This window comes from Trichosurus vulpecula, chromosome 4 (assembly GCF_011100635.1).
Source record: "Trichosurus vulpecula isolate mTriVul1 chromosome 4, mTriVul1.pri, whole genome shotgun sequence".
In the NCBI taxonomy this organism is placed as follows: Eukaryota; Metazoa; Chordata; class Mammalia; order Diprotodontia; family Phalangeridae; genus Trichosurus; species Trichosurus vulpecula.
Window position 1 is genome coordinate 385971529 of NC_050576.1, and position 25497 is coordinate 385997025.

Here is a 25497-nt window from a genome sequence, read left to right on the forward strand (position 1 = left end):
AAACATGGACTCAGTCAAAAGGCTGTACCCAAGGATCTAGAAGGCCACATGTGGTCTTGAGACCACAGGTTCCTCACCCATCAGGCTTTGCAAAAATGAACTGAGACATGGCCCCTGAACTCATTAAGATTATCATCATGTGGGGAAGTGGTTCTTCACCCAGGGTCCTGTCAACTTAAAAAAAAATTATAACTGTATTTCAATGTAATTAGTTCCCTTTGTAATCCTGTGTATTTTATTTTAATGCATTTAAAAACATTGTTCTGAGAACAGGTCCATAGGCGTCACCTAATTGCCTAGATCCACAACGCACATGCACATGCAAGCACACGCGCGCACACACACACACACACACACACACAGAGTTGAGAAACTCTGACAGTAAGCTCCCATTTTCATGGATGAAGACACTGAGGCTCAGCAGTGAAGTGACATCAATTCAACAAACATTTATTTAGTGGCTACTAGGTACAAGACACTGTGCTAGGATTTGGGCATACAGAGACAAAAAAACAAAACAGTCCTTGCCCTCAAGGAGCTTACATTCTAAAGGACTTAACTAAGACCACACAGCTAGGTATGTTGTTTGCTGGCAGAACTGGCACCAGAACCCAGCTCTGAACTAGAACTCCTAGTCCTAGGCTTTTTGTTTTTGTTTTTTTTTCCCACTACAATACTGTAAGCAAGCCTCTTAAACTCATGTTTTTTTCATGGAATCAATGAGTATCCTGCCTAGCCCATCACCCACATCAATGCTAAAGATATTAAATAATATTAGAACTAAGAACGACCCTTCTGGGGACCACTAGCTTGGTCTCTCTCAAGTTGCCTCTGAGTTATTATACTCTTTGGTGCAATCATCCTCTTCCTAAAGGCAGTGGCCCAACCCAGACTGGTCTCCCTAGTTGATTGATGAGTCCATCTCCTGGGTCAGAATCAAAGTCTTATTAAAATTGATATAATAGATAACCTGACTGAACTGGTTCTTTCCTGATGCATGTGAGTTACTATCTAGCACTCTGAGACCTAAGGATTTGCAAGTTGATTTTTAAATGAATAGTTCCAGTATCTTAACCAGTATCTGGATTAACTACTTCATTCTCTATCTAGTCATTCTTTCTATCCTTTCTTAAAGGTGAATGCTACATGACCCTTCCTTGTCCTCTATGAGTTCTTAAAAATGACAAGCCAAGATTATCCTTCTTCACAGAATGGAACCATTCTGACAGTGGCTTGAGGTCAAATCAATCAATGTAGATTGGATTAGATGATCAGTTTGACCGACAATTATCAATCATGGGGCAGTTACCATAATCAATGGGCATGTAGACAATGTCTGAGTGACCCAGAGATGCTATTAGCCAATTTCCCAAATGTCTTAATATACAAATGACCAGTCCCTGGTAATCTTAAAAAAAAAAAAAAGTTCTTTCACATCTTCAAGGATTTTTCTCTCTATTGTACCTTTTATAAACCAGTGGCAGCCACAATGGTTTCATGATTTGCGGATGCCCTGATCATATGATTTTAATTAAAGTGAAAATGGGACAAGAATAAAAATCTAAAGGCCTCTGTTTTCCATAAATCATTGCTAAATATTTCTATTTAACAGGGCAGTAAGATTTTCATTAGTGCCTCCATTTGGCTTTGACAAATCAAAAAGAATTATTATTTCATGTTTGTTTGGTTTTTTTTCCCTGAAGTTACATCTACTTTTTCGAACTGGTTTGCCTAATTTATCGGGAGGGGGGCCCTTTTTATTTTTTACAAATTTAATATTGTGGCAATTTTGAAGAAAACATCTAAGAAAAGAATATTTTTGAAATTTCTCATTAGAATTAAAGTAGGAAAAGCATGCAATATTTTCAGAATGTTAATATTTATTCATTTACCTAAAAAGAGCAAGAGTAAAGTGGTTTTATATCACAACTCAGAAACCCTACAGAAAGCAGGTCCTCAAAGACTTCATTTCATAAATAATGCATTTTATTTTATTGCATATGGCTATTAAGGAGAGCATCCATGATCAATACAGACTAAATACAATGCACTATTCTAGTTCCATTAATTCTTGTCTCCAGCAGCATCACATTTATCCTTATATACAGCGTGTACATTGGAAGACAGAGCAAGATAAGTTAAGTCTCTTGTCATATCACAATAGCAAGAAATATATTTAACATCTTGATATCCAGAAACGATACGTACCCAAAAAGAAAACACTGTTTAATAACTGTTAAAGTTTATATAGCAAAAAATAGTTTAAATTTAAGGTAAGTCAGGCAAAATGTACAAAGACCCAATATACAATGTGAAGTTTTAGCAAACATAACATTTATACATTTTGGTTCCATTCTGTAAACTAAATTAAAATGTAAATATTGCATATGCCTTTTGTGAAATGTACAGGATAGAGGAAAATTTAGTACATGGTCAACTTTTTTTTTGTTTTTTTTTTTTTTAAGTTGCAGTGTGAATATGAACCATTTCCTATAGTGGCATGACTTTACTGTAAGTACAGAGGACTACTTCAAAATATAAGTCAATACACTATTGTGTTCAGCAGGTTCCACATTCAGTGCTATTTTAGTTGGGGAATTACATAGCAAATATCACCCATCATCTTATTTCTGAAACTAAATAAAAATTTTAGAACATTTTACACCCTTTTAATAAAACATATTATACACTGAAATTGACCTTCAAACTAGTATTGTATGGCCTATGCAGTGCTGCATTGTGAAGTCCCAGAAAATTAAAACCTTAAAAATGTTCAGGGGGATTACTTTACATTCATCTTTGTCTTGTAATACAATCCTCTGTTCTAAAAGTTCAGCATGGAAGCAGGAAGACTTTTTGCATTGCCGTTAACTGGATTTGTAAGACATTTAATTTTTTGGTCTTCCTCAAATAAACCTCATTTTACAGTGATGTAATAATATATATATATATTTTTCCCATAGCATGAAACTTTTCAAAACGTTTCACATCTACACTGAATTAGTGTAATACATACATGACTATCAGAAGGCAGACACTGGGGTTGTACCCATGGAGAAAAAAGCATGGGAATTCTCCAATCCAATTTCTCAAAGGAGCAGCAAGAGGACATAAGATTCTGCTGGTCCGGGTCAGCAGTTCTATGTGACATCTGGGATATTTGCCACAATACTGGTATTTTCAGAACACTGAAAACATAAAACATGGGTAGTCCTGTCAAGACTTTTAGACAACTGACAAGTACTGCAATTTTTTCTTCTTTTTCCCTTAATGTCTGTGGCTGGAATGCCTCATTTTTCTTTTTGTACAAAGCAGCCATATTGGCTGGCATGATAGCATTATATTAGAGATAACGTTTTTATCTGCCAAACACCCATGACTACCCTTGCATTGCTAGCATGCCTATGTGGATTTTTGGTAATAAGAAATGCAAGCTCAATATTAGGGGTAGCAGAGAAATCTGAGCTTGGAAATAGGATAAAAGGCTTTTGCAATTCCAAGTACCTACATAAACATCTACATAGAGAGGATTAAACATCTGTCAAAGGTAAAAAGAGATACTCATCCCCTCCCCAAATCCCTTCCCACCCCACCCCACCCCCACTTCAACCCCTATAGAGTTTTATGATTTTTAACTTAGGTTGCTTTAGTTACACATTATAACTATTCTGCATCCATCTTCAAAGTCCAACATAAAATTTTCATTTATTGAGACTGTTCAGTACCACACTGGGCTCTCTGTCTCTAAATAAACCCTACAGCTAGTGAACTGAGATCCAGCAAGCTGCTATATACTTGAGTAAGTTCAATAAGGCTGATGACCATTCTTCAGAAACATTCAGCATAGAGATATAAAGGAGGTCCTGCCATACCCCAACAATACAAATCCGGCTTTACTTTGAACTGAGGTAGGACTGTGGTAGTTTTGAGAGTATACCAGTAAATACCAGATTTTACTGCTTTAGTGGGTGTTAACAGAATCTCCTAGCATGCTAAGGGATAAATGTAGTTTGTCTTTAGAAGGGTGAGGAGGGGAGAGAAAAGAAAAGAGGAGGAAGGGGAGAAGGAAATGAAGGCATTGGCCACCACTTCAGATGGCCAGCTAAAAAGGTCCAGATTTCTATAGAATAGCTTCTTCAATTAACTTTCTCAAGCAGCAGCATGATGACAGATGCCCAAAACAGGAAACAAATGAGGCAGGTCATTTTCCTTTCTTTGATGACTCCTTGTCTTAATGTAGTCCATTATCATCTCAAAAGTTAAGTAACTGCCCAGATCAAAAAAGAAAAGTAAACCATAAGCAGCTTCAGATTAAGAAATGACAAATGCAGAGCAGCTTCTGTTGTTAATGTTACACTCCGGTGTATGAGGTCATGGTGATCTAGCCAGATTTTTCACTCTGAAAAGAAAATAAATAAATAAATAGAAGTGAGTAATGATCACCCCATGAAACAAGAAGGCAGATTTTTAATGTCTCCACAGAAGAGTCATGTCAAAAAGCATTTTTTAAGTGCCTACTATATACCTGACACTGTACTTGATCTCAAGGAGTTCAAAGTTGCAATGAACATAAGACAAGGGAGGAATGAAAAAAAAAAAAGATGTAGAAGTACCCTTTCCTATATTGTCATCAGGTTCTATGGAATTCAGTTTCATGTAATCATCAACTATGCATACCACAAATTTACAGGGCAAATTTTATAAACAATTATACATTTTTATAAAAACTAATTTATAAAATTTTATAAAAATTTTGTTGAACTTCATAAAAGCAAATTCAACGGGGGAAACATTAACTGACGTGTCAAGTTTGCAATGTGCTCTGTATATGTTGCCTCATTGGCTTCTTCCAATAACCCTGTGAGATAGGCACGAGAATTTATATCGATCCCATCAGTAACTGTGACTAAAAGAGATAAAGTGACTTGTCAATGGCTATGGAGTTAGCTAAATACTAAAGCCAGGACTGGAGACTAGTGCTTCTGACTCCAAGCTCAGCCCTCTTTGCCCTAAATACTACATGGCCTTCATTTCTAAGAATCACTAGAAAAAAACTTCAATTTAAAAAAAAAAATCAGTAATGCACACCAATGTTAGTAACTGTCATTTGCATATTTTGTCTTTATATCATTTAGATTCCATTTCTTCCCACTAAGTCTCCTCCCCTTCCACACTTGCTTTATCTTAGTTCTTTAATGGTTTTTCATGTCTTCTTTTCTTCTCAGGCCTTAATAAAATTTCGGCTTTATCCCCTCCTCTAGCTTTTTTATACTGAATTGGACAATTAACTTAAGCTTCTTACTCACATTTTTCCATGTGTTATCATACCTTCCTGATGCTTTTTAATGTCACATTTTAATCATTTAAAAATTTTCAAGATATCCTTTCTCTAGATCACAAAAGTGATACCATGGGTCCTGTTCATTTAAAAATAAAACTTAGAAGCTTCCTGGGAGACACTCAGGCAATGCCAAACTCCTGATGGACTATGTATAGGTCATAAGGTTATCACAGCCCTAAAAATGTCTCCATCCGGGTAAGATAGCCAGTAAAGAGCTAACCTCAAATTTCCATGCCAAAGAGACCTGGAGCTCAGGGAGAAGGTAGGGAAGGCAAGACCACCCATAGAATGTCATGTTTCATTATCCCTTGGGCTCACAATAGTGTTCTCACAGCTTTTTCCTACTAAAAGCTAATTAAAAGTTTAAGTTGTGCCAGAAAATGAAGTAGAAAGATATGCAAATAAGGTTTCTAGCCTCAAAGAGCTTATCATCTAATCAGAAAGTATGGAGCTTTGACTCTGTTCCTTTTGGGGAGTGAGAAAGGAACTGTCAGTAATTAATCACTCAATGTGCAAAGTATTTTTTTTCCTATTATGAACTCTAATCTTAAAGTACTTATTCTTTTGGAGGGTGGGGAGTCTGAGAAGGAGTCCTTAATTTGAAAACATTATGAAGCTGGTAGAAGTTGTTGACAGAGAAAAATTCATTCCCTGAATGAAGGACCAACCTGCTACTTCAACTATGCCAATAAACCCAAGGTTAGAATAGACATGACACCGGTGACTAGAACTTCCTGGGAAGTCCAACCTGATTTCATTAATTCCAAATAGGAAAAGCAGTTCAACAAGCTGGAAACCTTTCCTGAAGGCATTAATCTGTACATAAAAGGATCCCTGAGGGTGACATTTTACTTTGTTTTGAAATGTAATATTATCAATATTTTATTGTATTTTTTATTTATTTGGTTAAATATTCCCCAATTACATTTTAATTTGGTTCAGCTGTACTCAGGAGTGTTGTGGGCCACCTTTGACACCTCTGGCTAAGACAAACTAGGGCCTACCTCGCTTCCTGAACAGCCAGGGTTAGCTTTAAACACCCTGGCAATTTTTGTAACCTTTGCTTTTGTTATGTTAAACTCTATTTCCCAGTAGAAATCAGCAGATTAAAAACTCCTTAATTTCAGAGAGTAGGGAAAACAAGAAATATATGTTACGTGTCCTTAGTGGGAGGAAAAACAAAAAGCGATAAAAGGAATTAATGAGGATTGCAGAGGGGAAGAGAAATGGGGCTAATGACTTGACTAGGAGATGCTATATAAATGCCTGAAAAGTGAAATGATAATAAAAGATTTAAACAGCAGTTCAAAACAACAATGAAAGAATATCACAAGGTAGTATATGATTAATGGCAAAATTATATTGACAAGAATTGCAATTGCGGTTTAGAGGACAGAGATGACTTCAGCTGGAGGTGGTCAGAGGAAGGTTTTACAAAGGGTATCTGGGATTTGAGTGGGGTCTTAGAGAACAAACAAGATTGGGAGGCAAGAAGATGAAGACAGTTCCAAGCGAGGGGAGCAATATGAAGAAAGGAACAGACCTAGAAAACAATAAAGCAAATACTTTCTAGGGACAGTAGGAGGAAGTGGCCTCTTGGTGAATGAGAATAATGGAAGGTAGGTTTGTTGTTTGGTCATTTTCCTTTGTGTCCAATTCTTCATAACCCTGGTCAGGATTTTCTTGGCAAAGATACTGGAGTGGTTTGCCATTTCCTTCTAAAGCTCATTTTACAGATAAGGAACAGAGGCGAACAGGGTTAAGTGACTTGCCCAGGGTCACACAGCTAGTGAGTGTCTGAGGATAAATTTGAACTCAAGAAGATGAGTCTTCCTGACTCCTGACCCACTTCACCCACTGTGCCACCCAGCGGCCTAATGAGAAATAGGACTAATAAATGGCTAGTAACTGATCATGTTGGCAGGTACTTTATCAGAGAAACTAGTTACTTCTTTTTGATGTGTCCTTTTGTGGACTTTTTAAAGTTTTGATTTTGGTAATCTTAGAGGCAGAGTTCAGAGGGACATTGGCATAGCAGACAGAATTAGCCTTGAAGTCAGGAAGACTAGGCTCTAAGTTCCACTTCTACTGTAAGTGGCATGACCCTTGACAAGTCACTTAAACCTTATAGTGCCCTAGGCAATTCTCTTAGACTCTAGGTTGTAGGAAAAAGGAGTTCCAAACATTAATGACACAATGGGGAGAAAAAGAAAGGGAACAGACTGACATCAGATTATGGAGGATCTTGACTAAGGAGTCAAACTGAGGAGTTTGGAATTTATCCTGTGGCAAATGGGAACTACTGAAGATTTTTGTGCAGGTGAGTAACATGGTGGAAACAGCATTAAAGGAAGATTAACTGAGCAACGTGTGTAGGACAGAATGAAGTGGGGACAAACTAGAGTTGAGCAGACAAGTTCAGAGACACTTTAGAAAGATAGCTAGGTGGCCCAGTGGATAAGAGTACTAGCTCTGGAGTCAGGAAGATTCATCTTCCTGCATTGAAATCTGGCCCCAGACACTTACTAGCTGTGTGACCCTGGACAAGTCATTTGACCCTGTCTGTCTCAGTTTCCTCATGTATAAAATGAACTGGAGAAGGAAATGTGCACTCTAGTGCATCTGCCAAGAAAACCCCAAATGGGATCACAAAGAGTCAGATACTTGAAAAAGGGAAAGAGACATCTGAAAAATTTCACTTATCTAGTAAGGCAGACTCCAAAGTAGAACCGTGACTTTTGTTTCCTGACTAATAAAAAACAAAGTGACAAAAAAACACCCAACTCTACTGTCGCTTCGGAGATAGAGCTCAAATCTATTAGATCTCACGTTCTTTAGAAATCTATCTTTCTGCCAGTCACGGGGCCCTGCCCTCTTCAAACCAAACTGGCTTATTACTGGCTTGATACCAAAACAAGCTTTAGCAAACCCTCTCTGTGATGGCACTGCTGATACAAGTAGACAGCTTGAGAATGCTTAGTGATACTCACAAAACATCAACAGAGTTAGCCATCAGAAACAATACTTGTTAACAGAGAGAGATGAAGGGTAGAAATTGAAAGGCTGGAGATAGATTTCAGCTCTGATAAAGATGACTCCTTGTTTCCTGAGATCTAACAAGAGGATTTGGAAAGAATGGAAGCCTATTTATCAAACCCCAGAGATACATCAATATGTCCCTCCTTCCAAATCTCTCTATGCTTTTGGTTATCCTTTACCCTTATGCCTGGAAAGCAGCCCTTACGTCCTGGATCTTTGTCACTTGATTTGAAATTCTTCCTTGATGAAAGCCAAATTTAGATGTCACCTCTTTTCACAAACCTTGCCTGCTCCCTTCATCCAGAAATAATCTCTTAATTTCTTACCTCTCTCATAAATGATCTATATCTCTCCTATGTATTTTTTCTATTCTCATTTATTATTTTTTAACTTGTCATCTCTTAATTGAGACTATAAGCACTTTGGGTTAAGGGACTATTCTATTTATCTTTGTATTCTCTACCCCCCCCCCCCACAGTATTTATATGGAAGATGTTCTAGTCAATAAACGTACGATCAATTGAAAACTCTGAGCTCACTTCAATTCAACAAAAACTTATTAAGCTCCAACTATTTCAAGGCATGACTCTAGGCACTAGGAAACAAAGAAAGACACAATAGCTCTTATTCTTCAGCTTGCAGTCTAAAGAGAGAAATGGTATACACACAAATGAGTTTGGGAAAATTAAAGTGGAAAGATCTCAGCCAAACGCTATAACAAATTTGAAGGACAAACTTTTACTTTGGGGCAAGGGAAGAACAACAAAATTTCTATGGGGGAGACAGAAACTGGATTGTATCTTGAGAAAAGAGGGGAACTTCAACAAATAGAAATGGGCTGAGGTAAGTCCACTCGAGGCGTGGCAAATCAGTGAACAAAGGCACTCGTACTGGACAAGAGCTAGAAAGGGTGTGCAGTCCAGCCTGCTTAAAAACACAGAGTACATGACGGGGAGTAGCATGAGATATTGAATCTAGAGGTTGGATCAAATCTTTGGAGGGTCTGTGAAAATGCAAGTTTAAAAGCTGTGCCAATTTTAGGAATTCACTTTCAACTATTTATTTTGGAAATGTTATTTACAGAGCTTCACTTCTTTAATTCCACCTTTTTTATCTGTGTGGGTCAGTTCAAGCAAGCTACTTCCCATTTGTGGCCTTGGCTTCATGATCTGTAATATAAAGCTGGATGAGAAGATTTCCAAAGTTCCTTTCTTCTCCAATACACTATGCTTCTAAGTCTACATGCTACAGAGACCTTGAATTGAGATCAGCAATGATGGGGACTAAGACTCAACAAAGAGAAATGGGAGGCAGAAACTTCACAGGAAACATGCCACTTAAATGAGTAACATGTAGCAGACAGGCAACCATCCTCTACATTTCAGCAACACAGCATTTAAACATGAGAAAGCAAAATGAAGAGGATGTGCTTCTGGTTGATGTTACTGAAACTGTTACCCCACCTGACAAGCTCTCACTCCAGAACGTTACTTCCTTACTCCTAGAAAGGCTGAAGGAGGAAAGCCAGAGTAATGAAGTATTCCTGAATACTGTGGAATTGGGGGATATGAACACACTAATGATTTGGTTTAAAATGTTAAAATGGGCTGGTGTGGTGGCAGATGGCTGTAATCCTTGCTACTATGATAGCTGGGAATAGAGAATTACTTGAGCTCAGGAGCAGTTTGCTTCAGTAGGCTAAGCTGATTGGGTATTCCTAGGTCTACCACCAATATGGTGAGCCACTGAGAGCAGGCAGCAACTAGAATGCCTAAGGAGAGGCAAACCCCCCTATAGTGGAAATGAAGCAGGTAAAAGCTCTTGTGACTATCAGTAGTGGGACTCGACCATGAGTGTACACTGTACTTACAGCCTAAATGAGAGAGACCCAGTCTAATAGAACTAAAACTGAACCAAACAATGACAACTACACTTTGACAATGTCCCTTCATAGAACTAATCCTTTATTTTCAAATTTTTAAAAATTACTTTTGCTATTAGTAAGATTATTCTAGCATTAGATTATTTATGTTAGCTCCCTTGTTGCTTAAAAGTGATTTTTATTTCCTACTTAATAATAAATAAATAGTCAAGAAATTATCCCTTTTTGGGGGATAAAACATTAATTTTATGCTCATTCTACTTTGTATATTTTCTAAACTGGATGGCACTTGAATTACACTAAGTATAACTGCAAAAGTGAACGTAATTATTAGGAGGTACATAATTTTGGGCAAATGCTGTGGTTTCTGAGTTGTATGCACTGGCTATGTTCCTTTGGAGGGTGCACACACAACAGAAAGAATAAGAAAAGTTGCTTTTTCCCTACTTTTTTTTTCAAAATTCCACCAAAAACGAGATGGTTATTCTATATTCCATATCACCTAGACAACATATTTTCACATTTATATTTTTAAAATGTAAAGTTATGCATAATTTCTAGGATTCTTTAAGAACTGGCTAAAGGAACTGATATGACTGGGACTTAAGAACAATCTAAGAATTAAGAATGAAAATCCAACATTTAGGTAAAGGTAGAAGATTAAAAATAAAATTGAATAAGCTCTAAACTATATCCTTTAGGTGAGGCTCTAATGAACATTTGTAACTGGGGGGACTTTTGGCTTCAACACTATCCTTGCTTTCTCTCATCCTCATATTATAAGTCGTCACATGAAAACACAGAACAGATACCTCAAAAGTGAGATCTCTGAACTGTTCTTTTTCTCTCAATAGAAAGCAATATGGAAGAAGGTAGAAAGATGTCTATAGAAGATAGCCAAGGCACAAAAAACTGCTGCCAATTTATAGGGTGAAGGAAGATGTCTTTTAATATTTTCAACTTAAGAGTCAAGACCATTCTTAATATTGACTTGCAAAAGCAAATCACATTTTAAAATGGAGATTTTATTTTTTAATAATTAGCATCATGGATTAATGAAATTATTTTCTAATAAATCCAAACAATTTACTATCTAGGTCAGCCTCCTCACTGAATACATGAGGAAGTTGAGGTCCAGACAGATAAAATGACTATAGTTGACACGACTAGGAAAGAATTTTATTCCTAAATTAAAATATAGTATGACAAAGGGAAAGTTTAGCTTTCAGTAACAACAAAATTCTTAGGAAAATAAACCTGACTGCTATGCATTCCTTTTTTATAATCAAAGCAAGATATTTCAAGAATATATCCAGAATGGCAAGTTGGGGTTTTGTAGAAAGCTATGCAAGGGAATAAATGCTGGGGAAAGGTTTTTTTTTTTTTAATTTGATTTTTAAAATTTTGTTAAAGTAAATTTATAGAAAAATAAAGCTTCTCAGGCTGAAGAAAACAATTCAGGGTATCTCTAAATCTTTCATGAGGTGAATTCGTAACTTCTTTTATATTAGCTCATTACTCCCACTTACAGTTTGAACCATCATTCCTTTCTGAACCTTTGTTATTAAAGTATTCACTTCTAATCAAGTTGTAACTTGATGTTAATGCCACTCCACAACGATGAGACAATCTAGTTTTTATAGAGACCTTATTGCTAAGCACAAAACAAAACAAAAATGACTAACCTCCCTTCTCCAACTCTTGTTTTTCCACTAACTAAAAAGTACTATGTAAACCATTCAAAACCCAGTCCTTACCAACTCATTCTACTTGCTTTTAGTAAAAGCGTACTTCAAAATCTATCTTTGTGTTCACAATTCAGTCCAAGACAACCTGTGCTAAATCCAATACTGAATTTCTAGTGTGAGAGCCAAACACATTTTATGTTCAATAATTAAAAATTTTGCTTTATCTTTGCCCTTTCTTTTTTGTTCTTTGGTCACAAATCAAAAGACAAGTATCAACTGATCTCAGTCCACTGTGGAACAGAATGACCCCTAAATCTTTTTAGCCAAACCAGTACACAAAATAGGGGCTATTATAAGACTTCTAACATAAAAAATTATTGCACCACATCTAGTATAAAAGGACAAGCAAATAATTACTTGACATAAAGATACTATCCAACCATGCCCTAGATTTCAAGGGACTACACAAAAAAGAGGCCTTGTCTTTATAGAATCACAGAGTATAAAGAGCCTAGGAAATAATTTCATTGAACCCCCTAACTTTACAGATAGGTAAACTGTGGTCCAGAGACATGAAAAGATCATACATCTAATTAGTGGCCGATCAAAGACTGCAAGAAGGCCTTTCTGACTGAATCTGGTCATCTTCTCAATATATTACAAAGTAAAGGCTACTTCAGCTATGTTTCTTTAACAAATGAAAAACGAACACAAAAAGCCCCTTTCTGAAATTTGTGCTTAGATACCTAGAACTTAAAGGGAGGGGATCATTTTACCTTGGTCTAGACCAATGATTTAACCAGTATGGGAGAATTCCCAAAACACAAACTCCACTGATACAACTTAGCAACCCATCTATAATTTAAGGTCTTTTAAAACTGCCTCAAGTACTCACAAGATAAGTGACTTGTCCATGGTTAAACAGTAGCTACATGATGAAAGGAAAAATCTGAATCCAGATCTTCCTGAGCCCAGGGCTGACCCTCTGTCTACTATGCCAGGGGCCTCTTTAGAAGAAGCTTAATAAGCTTAAAAAGCCCCTGGAACTTAATAAATTCTTTTATGTTGACATAATTAAAAATTGTGTAATAGAACTATTCCTTCAGAAGGTTCTCTCAGATGATGATTTCTCATATTCCATCCACATTTTTCCTTTCCAAATGGAATACTGTTACTTACCCAAAGGAATTCAAAAGTATCTCACACACACACATACACACACACACACACACACACACACACACACACACACAATGGCCAACATGGCCATCCATCCCAGCTAGCTGTAAACACAGCAGGGAAAGATCCCTTTTTACAGTTTACCTATGATGATGTGGCTCCAAGGAAAATACATAGCAACTTTTATTTTGTTAAAGAAAAGAGTGAGGAAAAAAGGAGGGCAGTTTTGTCACAATAACACAATAAATTTCCATCTGTGTGTTACACCTGGAGACTAACTGATACTCCCTTTGAAAATCACCAGCAAGCCTGCTTACTTTAGAAATGCAATACTATCCCCTAAAAACCATGCTATCCTATTACAGAGCCAACTGAAAATGAGGAAGCTAGTCATAAAATCATTTATGAAGCCAAGAAGCGTTTGGAAGAATCCTCCTCTGTCTTATGGGCATTTCATTTGACTTCTCTCACATAGGATACAAATTATGCTACATAAATTAGGTTACTACTAGGTGGCCTATCCCCACCTAGTATCCTTTTATCTAGATGGTAAACAAGTAAATTTGTATTCAGTAGACTGCTTCAGTACAAACAAGGAAACAAAGTCTTGCTTTTTCAAAGGTAGTGAAAGAATGTAAATACAAATTGCTAAGTGGCCCATCCTAAGAAGGTAGGGAGGGGTGGGTATGTGTGTGCATGCGTGTGTGCGTGTGAGTGTGTGTGTGTGTACACACACCGCTAAATCTTTCTTGGACAGAGGAAAAGATGGATTCTGCCTGATTTGTGTATAGCATGGTAGAAAAAGTATTAAATTTGAAATTAGAGGACCTAGGTTTTAATCTTAGCTCTGTAACTTCTACTTATGGGAGACTAGGCAAATTCCTTCATCTCTCTGGGCCTCATGACTTCATTTGTAAAACAAAGGGGTTAGATCAGATTATTTTTAAAGTTCCTCCAAAACTGTGTCATCAATTTTTAAAACAACTTCAAAAAAACTTCCTAGAACCAAAAAATAAAATGATATAATCCCTACTACCACTCCTGTCTCATGTTATTACTGCTAATGATGAAGTCATGTTCTCTTAAGACAACAATATATGTCTTTACTGCTTTTCTTCATCTCAAATTATATTTATGAAAAACATCACTACCAGTTGCTATGAAAATCACTTCATAAGGATACTTCAGCAAAGAACTGAAAATATTTTTTAAAATACTTAATACTTTAATACTTAAAACCAATTAAATAAATAACCCTTCAAATAAGACAAATAAATATATTTGCTTAAATTGTGCAGAAACTAAATAGGACTGGAATTGTTTTTTCCAAGAACTAGCTATAGGCCTCTGAAAAGCTTAAAGTTCTTCAAAATTTTGCAAAAGGCTCAGGGCATGACAGAGTTGCTTTCTCAATGCACTGTGAATGGCAGGCAAACACACTGAAAGAGGGTGCAGCCAATAGGATAGGCAGCTGCACAGCTAGAGAATGCCAAAATCCTTTTTAATTTCACATGTACTGAGCAAGGACAATACATCATAAACTAACTAGATACGAGTCTAGTCAAGGCCATGCAGCAATAGCAATTCAGGTTTCTCTAGCTGATAAAAATATGCACCAATTGGTAGATCTACATGTAAGTCCTTCAGCTCAAGAAAAATGATTTACATTCAAATCACCCATTATTTAGATTTCACTACTGAAAAAGACCAAACACCAAGTAACAAACTATCATTATACAGTTAATTTACATAAGAGGGACCCTTCATGCTGGGGACAAATACAAGACCCGCAACCATGACGAAGGCCGTGAAGCCAAGCCTTCACTAAGTCACACTCTGTATGCTCTTACTATCCAACATTAAACTGAACCTCAAGAAAAGCCTTCAAAGGAAGAATATCTCAAGAAGTAAGCCTGAGTGTTATGTAAAAGAGGAATAATGGTCTCCATCATTTTAATTTGGTGATAGGGTATATGGATTGCTCATATGATTGCAAACTTCAGGCATTCCTATTGTCTCCAGGAGTTACTACAATACCCTCAGGTCCTCAAAGCTCTACATGTAACATTTCTTCTTACATACACACACACACACACACACACACACACACACACACACATTTATACATACAACTGTGTGTGTGTGTGTGTGTGTATGCTATCCTCCATACAGATTTATTATATCCATTTTTTTTTAGAAAATGTGGGCTTCAGGGTGTAAGGATTTGTGCAGTCACATCTCAGGAACAGAGGATGCTAGAATTAAAAGTTAGAATGTTCTTTCAGTTCTAATCTAACCCCATTAATTTGACAGATAAGTAAACTTTAGAAAGTGAACTAATTTGCCCAACATCACCCAGGTGTTCAGTGGCAGAGCCAGGTTTCAAAATAATCTCCTCTGACTCCAAACCCAGAGCTGTTTACAATGTACCATACTGTTTCTTTTCTGTCACAAGGAAAATTAAGTAGTAGATAAATGAGATGGTAGTTTATCAGGAATCTGAATAGAATCACTTCTAACCCACTGACATTTTAAAGGTGTTGTATATGAGGGGAAAACCAAATTTTTATGATGATTTCATCATATTTGGCTCCCAACTACCAAAATGTCTATTTTATTCTCCAGATGACTTATTGATTTAAAAAGAGAAACAATGTCTTCTTAAGAGAGTCTGACTGCACCCTTCTTCAGATACAATTTATAGAACACCTAACTGCCAGTCTAAGAAACACAAACTCCTTTTCTGAATTAGGGAAAGTAGCAAAAGAGAAGTTCAAGGTCAGTGACTGATACATGTGCTTCATCTCTTTCTGACTGGAAGGCAGTGATGCCCTTTATGACACATGATTATAAGCATTTCTGGTGATGCTTCCTTCATTAAACCCCCAAATGACAGAAGGATTATAAATAAAATCCTTATCTACATAAACATATAAGTTCCCGAAATGTCTACAGTACAAAATCACCATCCAAAGCATCTACTCACTGAAATTGGAGATAAAGGATGTAAGCAAATACATATGTTCTCAATTATAAGAATTTTTTCCAAAGCAATATAGTACTGCCAACATTTTCCACATATGCAACACAAAGCTGTTAAACTGATTTACTAGTCGTTTAAAATCAAAATTTAAAGTACTAAATTAACAGATGCATAATCGATAAGGTTGGACTAAATAACTTCTAAGGTCCTTTCTGGAGAATCCCTTCCTTGTCTATGATATTCTGACACTGACATACTCTAGATTTTTCTTTTTTGTCATTATTATTTTTATATTTTATTATTATTTTTCCTGCAGCCCAACCACTCAAAGATGGGAGATGATATTCCCCCCAAAATAAATATCAATCAGTACAATATGGTGTTTTTGGTTAACTTAATTTTGTGATATCCATTTTATATGGCTTAATAGTTGATACTGAAAAGTATGTGACATAGTGAATAGAGAACTGGCCTCAGAGTCAGGAAAATATCTGGTTCCAGTTCTATCTCTGACATGATATGTGACCTTAAGTATGTCCCTTAACCTCTCAGTGCCCCCAGACAACTAGGACTTTAAGTTGCAAAAGAGTTGACAATCTGCGTTTGTAAAACATTAAGAGTTCACTACTTCAATGAAATCATAAGTTTAGAAATATATATAGTATACATGTGTATACAAATATACATATATGCATACACACACACATATAGACATCCATATGCCATAGGATTACATAGATAGATATCCTGCATATACATACATGTGTATATATATGGAAGATTACTTGACAATTTCTCAATCTTGACAGAATCACAAAATGTTGGGGCTGAAAGGTTTTTAAGGGATCACCTGTTCCAACCCCTTTATTTTACAGACAAGAAAACCACAATTCAGGTTAACCAAAGACACCTGGAAAGTGGCAGAGCTGAGACTAGAACCCATGTCTCTTAAAAAAAAAACAGCAAGTAGATCATTTTAAAAATACAACTGTATTTCATTCCTATTTCCTGAGGAGTATTTGCAGTTTTTAATTCAACTAAACATAAATGAATGAAGCCTACTTCTGTGATGAAAATGTAAGGCATGACACAGAGATCCAAAAAATTAACTAACAAATGGAATGTGTAATAAAAACAAAGATGCTAACTTTACTAAAACATAAGCCAGTTTCAACAAATTAAAAACTGTAACCCAATCAGATGATTTATAAATATGCGTTGATGATTTTTTCCCCTAAAAATCAGGCTTTATGTATTATCCAGAGAGACTGAGCAGGAATCTCCTATGGTCTTTTCATAATTGCTGCAAAGGGCACCAGGGTTCACCACATGCACTACTGCATGTCACAACCATCCCTTTGTTTATATTCCCAACAATGCAAAAACAGCTGCTTCCTTTCATCTGCTGTTTCTACTTTCATTACTCCCTTTAAAGAAGTCTTCTAAGATTTACCTTATGAATACGGATACTGTCAAAAGGCTCTGGAAATATAATGTTGCTTTCTACAACCCATGTGACAGTAGAAATTTGAATTTGGTATTTCGGACTTGAAAGAGAAAAATGACAATAAAGCCTGAGAAGGAATATTTAATTATTCAGGCTCCACAAAGAATTAAATGAAAGGGTTTTATTCTTCTCCTCCCTCACCTCTGATTAATGAAGGATAGCATTTTATAGGTACAGCAACCACACACTATAATAGCAAAGGAAAGTACAAATTTCAAGGCGGAAATGTATTATTACATACATTGCAATGGCTTTGCAATCAGGATATTCTTTGACACATCATTTGTTTTAATTTTCATTAATTTTAATTTGGAAAATATAACTATTGTCTTTATAGGGGGCTCTTTATATGTCAATAATGATTAATGAGGTGATATTCTTATTCTAGGAAAATCAACATGTAGAACAGAGTCTGGATCCTAAAAGAAAAGAGTTGATAAAAGCATTTATCAAGTTTTTCAAAATATCCTCAAACTTATATTCAGGTAAAGTTAATCAAATCAATCTAATTACATGATAGGCGAAAGCATTCAGAGCTAGAAGGAACCCTGGAAATCCTCTAGTCTACTACTCTCATTTTATAAAGGCCAGAGAATTTCAATGATTTGCTTAAAAGTCACAGAGCTAGTAAATAGCAGAGTCAAGATTTGAATTCGGGTCCCCTTACTCCAAGTTCACCTTTTTCCTCCCATTATACCACACTGCTTCTCCATGGTCTCCAATAAGTGAAGGGTTGGAAAAAAAAAGCATCATGCTACTTATAGCTTATTAATGTTTCCACAATTTTTACATCATTAATTCTAAATTTTCTTTCCATCAGTACAAAGTCTATAGAAGACACAAGATAACGACAGCTGACCCTTGGTTGTCCTTCACAGTTGAGGAGGACCAAAATGACATCCCTGCACTGGGGTCAAGGTACAGTGTGTCAGATTGTGGCTGATCAGACCAATATGAGCTCAGGTCGGACACAAATAGTCCAGCTAACCCTCATATGGTATTTTAAGACTTATTAGGTATGTGGTAGATATTACCTCATTTAAGGCCTATAAAGGCATTATTATCCCTGTTTCATAGGCTTGTCCATGTCCATGGAGTGTCAGAGGCAAGATTTTCTCCCTAGATGTATCTGACTCCAACTCCAGCCTCCTATCCAGGCTGCTACATTGTTTCTCTATGGAATGATAGACTGACTGACTCAATCTATTTAGGAGGCAAGACAGCATAACCATGAGACAGTATGATTTACAATAGAAAGAGACCAGGTCAGAAAACCTAGGTTAAAAAGTGTTATTATTTATAGGCGTGTGACCTCTTGCAAGTCAATTAAACTAGATAGGTAGTTCAGTTATGGAATAGGACTGCTGTGAAAATCACATGAGATAAAAAGTGACAAAGCAACTTACAAATTTTAAAGCACTTTACAAATACTGACAGTTAGTATGACAGTGAATAAAAAACCAGCTTTGGAAGTTGAAGGATCTGGGTTCAAGTATATATGACATGTACCCAGGATGGGTCACATCACCTCTCAGTGTTTCAGACAACTATCTGAGAGACTATGTTACAGAGAAATGTTGACCTGCATTGGTAGAGGGAGCTTTCCCTGTTCAGGGGGTTTCCTATACCAAATTAAAGGTCAACTCCCTTCTATCTGTCCCTTGCAAATCTGTAAGATATCATTACGTTTTGGTTCCCAAATTAATGAAGTGAGTCAAAGACTAAAACCTTTACTTCATGATCTGAAGTTTAAAAAAACCTAAAGGAAAACAAATACAGTGGGAAATGGATAAGGCACCTTATCAACGAATATGTTATAATCATTAGTCATTTGAAAGACCTAAGGAAGTTTCATATTTCAGATGATCCCAGACATTGAACCCAGAAGGCAGGACTGTAGTGCAAATACAATAAAACAGAAAGGATACATAATAAATTTCATAATTCAATGACTAACTGCTAATAATAGAAGAGTTTCAGATGTTGCTGCTTCAAAGTATTCACCAGTTGCTTTACTTGCTCTTCATTCTACTGAAAGGCAATGAAGATTTTTTAAAGGACAGTGATTCTGCTGGCAAAGAGAGTGCCCGGAGAGGAAACTCCCTTTTCCAACACAAGTCTGCACTGTCTCTGAAACTTACCATTTTAAAGAGTTTCCAAGAGCATTGAGAAGCTAAAGGCCTTACCCAGGATTAAGATATTTGCTAGTATATTTCAGAGGCAGAAAATGAACTCAGGTCTTCCTAATTCCAATGCCAATTCTCTACATACTATTTCACACTGCCTCTCAAGATTTTTTAAAAACAGTACATAAAATATTTTATAAAGAAATGCAAGAGTTGACATTTACCTCACTGTGTGCTGAAATATCACATGGGCCACCATGAACACAATGAAGGAATGAGAAAAGCCATGACCACCCAATATAAAAGTCTCAAAGGATTTTACAGATTGCTCCAAATCCACAATACTTTTCTGTGAATAGCCTACCTTTGACATAACAAAGTTTAAATATACTCTCCCATTACATGGAAGTTTTAGAAATGGAAAACTCAAAGACGACTTAGTATGACTCTCTTACACAATTTAATAACTAAATCTCTGCTTTCCGAACTTTGAAAAATTCCTCAACTATAAGCTTCTTTCAAATGAAGTATGTGAATGTCTTTAAAATGCCTTTTAAAAAATTTAGACAACACTCATATTCGGGAGATAAGGCTATTTTAACAATGTACAATTTCAGTTACCTGCTTTTATTTTAATTTTAAAATAAAATTAGTGGATACATGGTTTTGATAAAGAGTCTCCAAGAAAATCATACTTCACTTTTAAACTTAGTTTTAAGATATGTGATAACCTACACATATACAATGCAAAGGAAGGCTAAAAATAAAGTTTTAAAATAAAATTGATCATGCTGCTTCTAAATTCTTCCCAGTTCATCTCTCTCTGAATCGCTAATGTAACTGTGTAATTGTGGCAGACTCAGTTTACTTTTTCACCTAAAGGCATACTATACTAAATTAATGCAGGAACAGGTTTATACATGATTTAAAAAAAAGTGAACATGTACCCACACACTTCACTTAATTGTCCTTTTAGAACTTAACTGGAAAAATGAATGTGTTTAAAGTAATGTTTCCTTTAATTGGTATGCCATGTATCTGAACTCCAGACACCTAAGGCTTATTCCTTAAAAAGTGCCAACACTTATCATATTGCTTGCCTGTGGCTGATGATAAAATGAATGTTTAAAAAAGTGCCAACACTTCTTAAAGAAAACATCTTGGAAGGGAATTTTTTCAAAAATGTGTTCCACATTTCCTTGTCTTGCTTATCATAACCTACCTGTTTCAGGGGCAGCCATTACTATAAAAATTAATTACTGCACTCTGTTCTAATACAGCAGTGCGCTCAAAGGCTTTTGAATTAAGGGAGCTATTGGCTCCTATGCTAAACAACACCAGAATGCTAAGCTTTTATAGTTTTTCCTGCTTTTCAAAACTGTATCCTTCCCAAGTCTTCACTATTGCCAAACGGTGTTAAATCCTAGTCACCCCCTTCAAAGTTTCTCATCTATAAATAACCAAGCTTATTAAATGAGCATCCTAATTAGGTGCATGGGCTTTATGACAACTATTTTCCACCTTGGTTCATAGGACTTCTTTACTTTCTGGTTGAAAGATGAGTTCTGAATGGTTGAAGTTGGGAGGCAGTGTGGTATTGGTACTATTTATATTCCTGATGCCTAGGTATAGTTGTTCTGAATCAGGAGATGAAGTCTTATTCTACATCTACCACAGACTAGGTGTACAGTCTTAGGCCAGAGCCTATGATTCAGCTTCCTAATCTGGTAAATGATCTTAAGGCCTTTTCGAACTCCAAATTTGATGCTGTATGAGGTTCTATATATTCTTCTGCCCTCTCTACACCCTCCTATCTCCCACTCCCCCTACCAAGGCAGCCTTTAAGTGAAGTTCCTGTCATTACTTTTGTAAAGAATAGTGACAGTTGGTTATAAAAGAAAAAAAAAGGCAGGAACGACAGGAAACTCACCTGTAGCTGATTCCCCTATGGGTTCATGATTCAGGGCTGCCCAGTCAAATTGGATTTCCCTTCTCCAGCTACCATCACAGTAGTTGAGGGAACTGAGCTGAATGGTAGCAATTTTTCAATGAAGGAAGCACTATAAGCAGTAGGAACTGATGGTGGGAGAATAGCCTCCTCTGCACATGAAGGAAAGGAGGCTTTCCTGGATATTTCACAGTTGTCTGTAAAAGGGATGGGACAAATGCTTAAAAAAAAGCCCCCACACCATCATTGATGTTTTTCAAGTGATTACATAAAAATACCACCCCATCATCTAACTAGGGAAACCAGGTGGTGCAGTGGATAGAGCGCCAGCCCTAGAGGCAGAAGGAGTCAAACAGGACTGAAATGACTAAATAGAAACAAAAATCATCTAACTACTAGAGGAGTTGTTTTAGGATTATATAAGCATTTTAAAGTACTGAGTGTAAAACTCAGACCACATAGGTATTCCTTGAAACAGTTATACGAAAAAGAGAAAAGAAAATCACCTTCTCATGAAAGAAAAAAACCACCTCATGACTACTAAAAATGAAACTATGTAGCAATGCAAGGATCTAAGCCAACTCCAAAAGACTCATGATGGAAAATGCTGTCCACATCCAGAAAAAGAACTACAGAGTCTGAATGCACAATATTTGCTGTTGTTTTTTCCTTCTTTCTCATGGTTCCTTCCATTGGTTCTAATTCTTCTTTACAACATGACTAATGTGAAAATATGTTTAATGGGAACACATATATATATAAAGCCTATATAAGACTGATGCCATCTTAGGGTGGGGTGGGGAGGGAGAGGGAGAAAATTTGAAACTCAAAATCTTATGGAAGTGAATGTTGAAAACTAAAAATTAATGAATTAGTATTTTAAAAATGAAAATGAAACAATGTATGGGTAAAAATTCCTAGGGCTTGTTAAAACATGTGCGCGCGCGCACGCACACATACACACACACACACTCTCCCACTCTCCCACATGGGTATTAGAGGATAGGCAAGATTAAAGAACTAGAAGTATGAGGCTGAGAGAAGACTTCACAGTGCTAAAGTGAAAACAGCAAGGGGTAAGAAGCCAAGAGAGCAGAATGAGGTGGAGCCACTGACTGGCTTGGAAAAATCATGTACCTTCTTTTGACCTCAGTTTCTCCATATTAAAAAGAGGGGGGGTAATTTGAGCTCCGAGATTCCTTCGTGCTTTATTTATCTAGGAAAATATGTGACTACATAGAAGCACTGCCATATGGAACTAAGAAAGAGGGATTTTGTGTGTGTGTGTGTGTATATATATATATATATATATATATATATATATATATATACACACATGTATGCCTATATACACATGTATATATACTTACAGATCTATAGATAAACATGTATAAGTCTGCTAAAAGAATAGAACAAATTTATACCTCAGCATCATCAGATAATAAAAATCAATCTTTTCTACATGACAGGAGGATTACTAATTAGAATCAGCGTATTAATTCAGAGTTGTGATTTTGTGAATGTTTTCCACAATAGGATAATGGATTCTGAAAAACAGATGACAAGAGAAAAAAGCAAGTGTTCTATGTCCTATAGGCATCCTTTGTAGCTAGTTTTGGGCAGTTACGTGGTACAGTGGATAGAGTGCAGGGCTTGGACTCATCTTCCTGAGTTCAAATCTAACCTCAGGCACTTAATAGCTGTATGACCCTGGGCAAGTCACTTAACCCTGTTTGCCTCAGTTTCCTCATTTGTAAAATGAGCTGGAGAAGGAAATGGCAAACCACTCCAGTATCTTTGCTAAGAAAACCCCAAATCAGGTCACAAAGAGGTAGACATGACTGAAAAACGACTAAACAACACAGCTGGCTTTACATTATTATTTATGGTGTGAAAGGTTATTTTTCCCACCTGTACTTAGGCATAGTAATTATTATCACTGAAGGATCAGAATTCTCCATGCATGCACATTTACACTATTTTGCAGGATTTCCTTATCAACACCAAAAAATAAATGGGTGTATGAAATACCAGAGTGAACAATAATATTTGTTGACTAAATAACAGGTTAATATGAACAGGTTCCCACCCTTACTGAGGGTCTATGGTTTCCAATATGTGCAAACATAACAATCCTCAAACTGTATATAAATGGAATTATTAAGGTAAAACCTCCACTATCTGGAGCCTCAGACTTTTATAGGTGTTTCATGAGTTGGATAAAGTAAGGAACATGGTGAGAATGAACACATTTTGGTCTAGAGAAGTTGTATATTTGACATTGGTTTTCTATTACTACTATGAATAACATTGTTAATAATAATTCATAAATAACATTTTAAGTATTACAAAGCATTTTCTCCACAACAGTGGTATAAGGTAGGTGATAAAAATATTCTTTTCTGTTTTACAGATTAGGAAACTGAGGCTCAGAGAAGCTAAATGATGGACCACAGCTACAATGTTTAGTAAATGTTCAAGCCAGAACTCAAGATCTCAGCTTTTACTCTGGGTTCTTTCCACTGCACTATGCTATCTTTAAGAAACAATGTTCTATAAAGAGTGATAACATAAATAAAGGGAGCATGGGAAAATGTACCCATCAGATTTGTGGATAATGGAAGAGTTGCTGACAAACAAGAGAGAGATGATCATGGGAAGTAAAACAGATACTTTTGATTACATAAAACTAAAGGGCTTTTGAACAAACCAAACCAATGCAGCCACAATTAGAATGAAAGAAGGAAACTAGGAAAAATTTACAGAAAGTTTCTCTGATAAATGACTTATTTTTCAAATATATGTGAAACTGAACCAAATTCATCAAAATAAGAGCCATTGCCCAGTTGACAAACGGTCAAAAGACATGATGAGGCAATTTTCAGAAGAAGAAACCTAAGTGATCAATAGTCACATGAAAAATATCCTCTAAATCACTACTGATTATAGAAATACAAATAAAAAGAACTTTAAAGTACTACCTCACATCTATCGGCTTGGTTAACATGACATAAAAAGAAAAAGATAAATGCTGGAGATGTGGAAAAATAGGTACATTAATGCGCTATTGGTAGAGTTGTTAATAATAATAATAATAATAATAATAATAATAATAATAATAATAATAATGGCTTTTGTTTTCTTTGAATGGCTCAGCTTGCCTCATTGAGCCTCTGGACACTGTGGCTTGCTCTTCCGGGGCAGGAGGCCCGGGGAGCATGCCGGGAAGCAGACAGCTTCCTGTGTGAGGAGTCATGGGGCTGGCTGAGGGGAGGTGTTAATGTCTATGCTAGGGGGAGGGGCCAACTCAGGAACCAATCGGCCCTGGTCATTTGGGCGGAGCTTGATGATGTCAAAAACCCTATAAGAGGGGAGAGGACAGCTTGAAGATTCCTCTCTTTTCCTTTTCCGGTTGGAGCCAGCGACAGTTACGACAGTTACGTCAGTTACAGCGACCGTTACATCGTCAGTTTCAGTTGCAGCTTCAGTTACAGACCAGACACAGCTGAAGCAGGAGCTGCCAGTAGCAGAAATGACCTACGGGAGGAAGCTGAACAAAGACTTCAGGCCAGTGGGTAATCTTATTACCATCGAGGGGGAAACATGATTTTGCTTTACGCAATCATGCTTCTCTGTAGCCTCCTGGTTACTCTTGCAAGGCGTACTTATTGGGCCTGGAAGATTTTGATCAACATATCAAAATGGGGCTTCTGGTTCATGGGTTGGTTACTGTGGAGCCTAAATAAATGTTTTGATTCTTCTGCCTTCTACTTTGAGAGTTTCTTATATCCGGCGGTTCCGAAC

At 36.5% G+C, this 25497-nt stretch overlaps 1 protein-coding gene across 2 annotated transcripts in view; it reads right to left on the reverse strand.

Annotated features, from left to right (window-relative positions):
• Positions 1-1968: 1968 nt before the first annotated feature.
• Positions 1969-25497, reverse strand: part of IRS2 (insulin receptor substrate 2) — a 45735-nt gene continuing 22206 nt past the window's right edge. The window contains exons 2-3 of one of the 2 annotated variants that reach the window (XM_036754007.1): positions 21676-21890; positions 3594-4399 (exon numbers count right to left, since the gene is read on the reverse strand). In XM_036754007.1, the coding sequence (XP_036609902.1) occupies positions 21706-21890 (185 nt within the window). In that variant the 3' untranslated portion in view covers positions 3594-4399; positions 21676-21705. Of the gene's footprint in view, positions 4400-21675; positions 21891-25497 lie in introns of both variants that reach the window. The other variant, XM_036754008.1, reaches the window with a different exon arrangement.